This window comes from Centruroides vittatus, unplaced genomic scaffold (genome assembly GCF_030686945.1).
Source record: "Centruroides vittatus isolate TY-2023 unplaced genomic scaffold, ASM3068694v2 scaffold_1167, whole genome shotgun sequence".
NCBI classification, from domain to species: Eukaryota; Metazoa; Arthropoda; class Arachnida; order Scorpiones; family Buthidae; genus Centruroides; species Centruroides vittatus.
In genome coordinates, this window is record NW_027122671.1 from 2,072,108 (window position 1) to 2,079,309 (window position 7,202).

The 7,202-nt window shown below is 36.4% G+C and overlaps 1 protein-coding gene across 3 annotated transcripts in view; it reads left to right on the forward strand.

Moving 5' to 3' along the window:
- LOC136986744 (carbonic anhydrase-related protein 10-like) overlaps positions 1-2,649 on the forward strand; it is an 86,955-nt gene extending 84,306 nt beyond the window's left edge. For all 3 annotated transcript variants that reach the window (XM_067284350.1, XM_067284349.1, XM_067284351.1), the window contains 4 exons: positions 82-213; positions 1,205-1,247; positions 1,316-1,513; positions 1,582-2,649. In XM_067284350.1, coding sequence (XP_067140451.1) covers positions 82-213; positions 1,205-1,247; positions 1,316-1,332 — 192 coding nt within the window. In that variant the 3' untranslated portion in view covers positions 1,333-1,513; positions 1,582-2,649. The remainder of the gene's footprint in view (positions 1-81; positions 214-1,204; positions 1,248-1,315; positions 1,514-1,581) is intronic.
- Positions 2,650-7,202: the final 4,553 nt, after the last annotated feature.

Consider the following 7,202-nt stretch of genomic DNA (forward strand, 5'->3'; position numbering starts at 1 on the left):
GAGCGATTTTCGCGACTCGTCTTGTCGGGATTAGCGATTAAAAATGGAGTTGTTAATTGGCCGCGCTTCCTTCTATTTCAGTTTTACGCTCTTCGAAAGTTGATGCAGGGAGACCCCGAAAATTCTAAGGCGCCGTTAGGTAACAATTACCGACCGACGCAGCCCTTTCACCATCGCGTCGTTCGCACAAATATTGATTTCTCCAGAAAATTGGTAAGTACTTAGTTAAAATATTGTAACCCGCTTTGGAAAGAGAGAAAAACAACGAGCCGCGATTCCGTTATCAAAAGTGGCAAACTTTAAATTATGTAACGCATTTTGTGGGAAAAGAGCGGTTGGTCCGCATCTGGAAGAATATATTGGCCGTGATAAAAGTAAAACAATGGGATGCTTCACCTTTTTCGCGCGATTTATGGGCTATTGAAAATATTTATTAGTAATTTTCAGAATAAATTTGACAGTTTTCAGGTAAAATTTATATTCGGAGATTTGTAACAAAATCTTTCTTTTGGACCGAGCGATTTTGGATGAAACTCGAACCCGCGACAATCAAGACGAAATCGAACTACACCCTCTACTGAGCCATTTTATTTTCAGATTTGCTCGACTCTTTGCGTATTCGCTATTCTCTCTTAAACGTGACGGTATCCGAAGATATCAAAAATTCTTTTCTCGCGTCGCGTTGTTTGTCATTGTCAACACGAGGGGAATTTCCACATAACATCATTGTTGGTTCGTTCGGCACGTGACCATTTGAATCGGACCCATTTGTCTGCCAACAATGTTACTCCCCGAGGTTTATAAAAGGATGCGGTATCGATCAAAATTCAACTTGTGATCTTTTAACTCGAAAAGGGAACGTATCGCCTTCTCTAAACCTAACTCTCCTGGATGTGCGGTAATTTTTGTTAGAGAGGATGCTTCCGTTTCCAATGGTTTCGGGGAGAACCGAATGGACTTGTATATAAAGGCCGGTCGTATCGATAGCGAGTGGCGAAAACGATAGAACGTCTGAACGGAACGAATTGTTAGTTATGTCAATAATTATTGTACAAGTAAACATCTATTAATTAGTCAGTTGGGCAGCATGTAAATTAGCCAAACAGCTGCCTAATTCATACGCCGGTCCCACGAGAATCTAACGGGTGATGCGGGAAGTAAATTAAGGGAATTGAAATGATAGTTTGGTTACTTATCGTTACAGGGTCATCAATGCCCCACTATGAGGAATAACATATTCTATCAAGGTAAGTCAGATCATGGTAATCTATTAATCTTTGTGTTGTTATATTTAATGTGGATTTTACGCGCCTAGTAAACAAGAGGAACTGAAGATTATGAGGAAAGTAGTCGAGTGCAATCTCACAAAGACGAATTGCCAGGCTTAGTTCAATTCTCTACGGACTTCATACAAGCTAGGCCTAGACTGATAAAGTCCATTTTGCTGCGCCAAATAAGCAGGACCTCTTCAGCACTCCCAAATAACCAACTAACCGGCTCATCCTTACGATTCGTAAGTCACCTTATCGATTTCTACCGTTTTCTGTTTACGTTTGATCTTTAAATTCAGTTTTCCTGCAGGATGTGACATTCTCGGAAAAAGTAAACGTGTCCACGAGTCGAGATTTTTTCCTAAGCGACATATATTGGTCTGATTGAAAAAGACAGTTTGTCGTTTAACGTGGATGTAAAATATCTAGAAATAGACGGGTAATTGGAACCGAGGTGCAGTAAAAGTGGTAAAGTGCCTGCATATGAAAATAGACAATGGTGTCTTCGTCGGCTCCCATTCATACGAGAATTCTTGCTATTCTGAAATTCTCGCAAAAACAAAAAAGGTTTCGTTGATTCGTGCCAACGACATGTTTGCCATGTATGTTAAATTTATTACAATATATTTATTTAGCATATCTGAAGACACTCTAGGTCCTATCCAATTGTTGCACGTTTTTATTTAATCATCTATTCTTTTTTAGTGCTGTAATTTATTTATATATATATATTACGTGAAGAACGTATAGAAATGTTTTATGTGAAAAGAAAAATATTATTATTCTTACATCCAACATTAAAATCTGAATACGTTCGGATTTTGCACGAAAGGTGAACAAATAATTTAATCGAAGTGTTATAGAGACGTCTTTGTACATTTATGCAATACTGCGAATGATGAGGACTGCCTGTTGTGGAGAATAGTTTTTTGTAGAAAGTCCACGAATAATTAGATATAAACATATATAGTTCTTCGGAGATGCACCTAATCAAAACTGTGCGCGGGATCCGCTGAAGAGTGCCCTGTTAACTAACTAACTGAACAAGTCTTTCTTTTTTGGATTTGAAAATCTTGGTCTTCCTCTGATATTTTCATTTACCAGATATCCTAATCCAGTAGTTTCGACGCATTTTAAAGTCAATGGACATATCTGGTGCTCCCGTCGCTGTCCTTTGACCAACCTTGCCTTTAACAAAGGAATCTTTGCACTAAAGCCAAGTTAGTTCACGAAATGATGCAACTGGAGAAACAGATCTGTACACCTGTTTTGCCATTTATTCGTGCTTAATACTTTTAATTGTCCAAGAAATAAATTGTGTAAATAACTGTATGCAACAACTAAAAATTTTATAATAAAAAAAAACTGAAGCCCAAAAGTGTTCTCTGGCCGTCTATCAACTTAATGGAGATGTTTCCATCCACATTGTGTTTAACATTTGCTCCCTTCCGGAAAGTGTTAGTCAAAAACGTCTCGGAAAGACATCTTTGGCAAATACCATTACGCGAATAAATCCACAAAAGTTTTTCCCTTTTTTTCTTTTTTTAAATTCCCAAACGATATTGGTCGAGCGAACAAAAAACTAAAAGGCAATTTTTATCGTTGGAATTCCAACAAACATCTGCCGTTGACAGAGCGACGTCTGTTCCGTTTAGAAGCAAAAAAATGGCTATATAGCCTTTCCATTATTGGTCAATTGACGGGATCTGTCGCGGGCCACGCGTAACAATCGACATTTTGACAATTTTATCTGCGAAAATACGCGTGGTCCTTCCGCACCGGACTAAGACGACTCTTCAATCAATCGCTGCCGGTTATATAATTGAATTAAAAGTTGGCCGGAAGGTTGGTTGAAAAATTCTTTAAAGATAAATTACCACTATAACATTTATTAAGAAAGAAATCTTCCTTGGATGAAAAATAAAATAAAATAAATAAATAAAATAGAACGTGTGTAGTCAGTCAGTCCTAAACGAGATTCTGTACAACACGAAAGAAAAAATCAGAAGGAATGGCTTTGGGTTGTCCTCTCGACTGTCACCTAGTGTTGATGTCTGTCGAGTGATGGTGCTTTAAACGACACCCTTCTACGCGCCCCCTGCCGTTTGGAGTAAACAATCCGCCTCTATTTCCTCGTCGTTTGATTTTCTCTTTTCTGCTTTCAAACGAAAAATCGAACCTAGTCGAGTCTGTCTGCCTCTGCAATCGAACGCCAGAAGACAACAACTACGTAATTTACCGGCATCCATCACTTTCTATCCGATTAATAATCGGTTATCTGAGAAAGGACAAGTTTTGTTAAATATTCGATTTTTTTTCTTTCTTCTTAATTCCCTTTGGCTTTCCACTTTCGGATTGCGAGAACGGCTTCTGCAACAGTTTTACCTTATTAATTATCCGGAATTTATTAGAGAAGCTGTCCGATCGCTTCCCTTTTCAATTAATACGGATAATGCTGGAGAAAATGAAGTTTCCTTCTACCGTTTGTTAAATTCATTTGGCTAACTGCCGGATTGGCCCGGGGTCAATATGCATTCCGAGGTTCTCTTTCCGCGCAGGCGCGCCCATTAACATTTGCCTGTAACCATTTACCGTCAACTTTTGCTTTCTTTTCTTTTTTTCTCCCCTCTCTCCTTCCAGATCGTGCTAGGATTATTCTCCTTCTGCCACTGCAACCAGGACTTTGAGAAATTTTTATTATCCATAATTATCTTTCGAACACTCGGTTTTGTTTCTTACTTGCTACTTAAAAAAAAAACTGCATCGAAAAACCATTTTCTATCTCGCTGTTTGCACTTTTCTCTCGTTCGTTTTCTTGTTTCGTGATGGAATATTGGTAGACGGGTGTTTTGATTAATTGTAGAAGCGACTAATTACCGAATAGACCATTTTCATTAACATAAATATGATAATGGAATTGTTTAGAGATAAATAAGTTACCTCGCAAACTAGTAGAATGCAATCAAAAATTGGATTTGGGACTTTTGTCATCATTAAAATAAATAAGCAAACTGTAAAAATAGCCTAAAAGTAATCCGAATGAGGGTCGTCGAATGCATTAATTTGTCAAGAATCGTCTAACAAAGGGGTTTAAAAAAAAACAACAACTTTCTTTTGCCGAGTTAACATTTTGCTAATGGAGCGAATAAAATATGTTTTGCCGCGGCACGTCATCAGACTCATTACCTTCTTGTTTTTAATTAGTATCGATGTGTCTACATGGCAATTACGTTTGATATTTACGGTCCCGAGAGACGAAATAACGCCTCTTCTTCACACTTCACGCATCGGAAGTCTGAATTTCGCAATAAGGCATTAACCTCCTATATTTGATTAGTCGTTTGAATGCATCAAAATTTTATCAGCCGTCTTCGCCTAACAAAACAAATTTAATCAAAGAAACTAAAATTGAATTAAATCGACAAGGTAAAAAAGAAACAAAGCCTTCTTGCCTTATTTACGAAGGAAAGGGTCTGCACTCTATCTACCTACTTCGTATTTTATTTCTCCATTACTATACGTAGATAATTCATTTGCCTACTTCCAGATATTGTCAAGTATTTCGTATTTTTTTTTTTTAATATTTACCTGGGAACCAGCCTCTTTAATAATGCACGCTCTCTATTTCGTCGTTGCAGCTGCATCCCGGTTGCTACTCTCGTCACGAGCCTTCCTTATTTGGTTATTAATATTTAGACGTCGGATAATCCGTCTGACACGGCCATATGCAGTTTGGCATAGGACGGACAATTACCTTTCTCATTTCCTAAATTATTCCGGCTAAATGTACCGTTCGTCGATAGACTTTAGATTTTAGATAAATCGAACGTTTCGCTTTGTCACTTTATTTACTTATCGACTACAAAAAGCATAACCCAGATTTATCGAGCTGTTTCCTCTCGAACATTAATTCTGCCGAATGAATAATGTATTTGCATCGTCCTATGTTTGAACATCCCAATTACAACATGACCGTTATATCATTTATATTAAACCGCGTAAATAGATTATGAAGCGTCAGATGGCATTCGAATCAATTTTAATCCCGAATGGTCTATAATATGACTAGGAAATTAAATCCTAAGCAAACAGATGTCTCGTCGCCGCTTTTCCCTTTACTTTCCTCTAAATTACCTTCGTGACGTTTCCTGCATTATTATTTATTTATTTATTTTTTACCTTAGAAAGGAATGGCTAAAACGAGAGATGCGAGTTTTTCCTACGTCGAATGAAATAAGAAATCGAGTGAAGATTTAAATTAGAAAAGAACAATAATAATAATAACACTTTTGAAACTGAATTCTATATTTCGTGTATGCTTTTACTATACGAGGCAATTTTTAATTTAATAAATAATTGAAACTTTAAAAGTATCTTCTGCGAGCTCGAAAAATATTTACTTTACATCTTAAATTATTTATTACAAACCCGAAAGATAGTTGGAAGCAGGAAATAAAAGGAAAAAAGTTAATAAATGACATGTCAGGATTAGAGTTTGAAAAATCAAATTTATTTTTAGCGAAAGCTTGCTTCGTTATAACGGAAATGAAAGTTTCTCGAATCGTTTAGTGAGCAGGTGAGGCTAGGACTTTCCATCACGTGATCTTCGAACATTCATTCCTTGTTTGATTGGCGAAGAACTAGGTCTAATACTTTCTCCCACTTTAATCTTTTAGTTCCGAGCCGAGTTCTTAGCATGCGCTCTTTTCTTTTTCTTCAATTTCCAACGGTACTCTAGTTAATTTAACTCTTGTTCGCATTAGCAAACAGATTTATTTTCGTATAGTCTAATAAACCGGAATCGGGAATGGATTTTTAACTCTCGTTTGACGCTATTAACAAGAATGAATGAACTGTCGCCGATACAGACGGGAGAAAGGATGACCAAAAAATCCAAGAAGCGAGTTGGATGATCGGTACACGAAGATTGAAGAGAAGATGGATGATCGTCTCGAAATAGATGAGGGAACGAAACATCGATCTAAAAAATGAAAGGTTGACTATTCTCTGAAGAAGCCACTGAACATTTAAACCGAAACTGAAAATATCCAACATCCGACGTGATATTGAAAAATATGAAAGCTCATCATCACTAAAAATATATTTATTTCCTATACCCTACAAGCTCTTACTGTTAGAGTAGAGACAAACGTTGAGCTTCGTTCGATGAAAAATGATGCATGACTTTGATGAAAAATTTTATACACACAATTTGTATATACGTGCGTACTTTAATTCAAACGGCTGACCGAGTATTATCAACAATCATCGGACCATAGTTCAATCTTATTATAGTAAATTGTAGTAGTAACATACCGCCATTTCTCCGAAGTTAAACGACAGTTATGACGGTCTAGTTACAACACTGAAATATGATTTAAAGACTCTACAATTTTACGCTCTCCAGTGTAAGCACACTAGATTGCTACAGAACTCTTTCAACCAGAGAATAATCATCATTAACGAATTACTAACCAATTTCCCAAATTCACTATATATTTGATTTAACTTATTGTGATGAAATATTAAAAAGAAGAAGTTCTATAATATATAATAAGTCCTTTTTTATAGGAAACGTTTAGCTTTCGTCTGATGTTCGTAATGAAATAAAACTTATTCTATTACCAGATCATATTAAACACGATTAAAACTTTTGATTTCCTTCGTGTTTTTTTATTCGCGTGGACTTAAAAAGTATGTAATTTGATTTCTATTCTACAAATAAAAATTTCAGAAACTTGTATTTTATATATCACCCGTTTACAGATTGGCAAGGCACTTGTGTTGTTCGCAATATTTTGGTAAAATCTTTAAATTGCGTGCGAGCTAGGCTGCTTTTTTTTTGCTTTATTATTGTAGTGTTTCGCTATGTATTAGCATTTGTATGTGTAACAACATTATTTGCATACGAGAAGCGCAAATGTTGTAGAG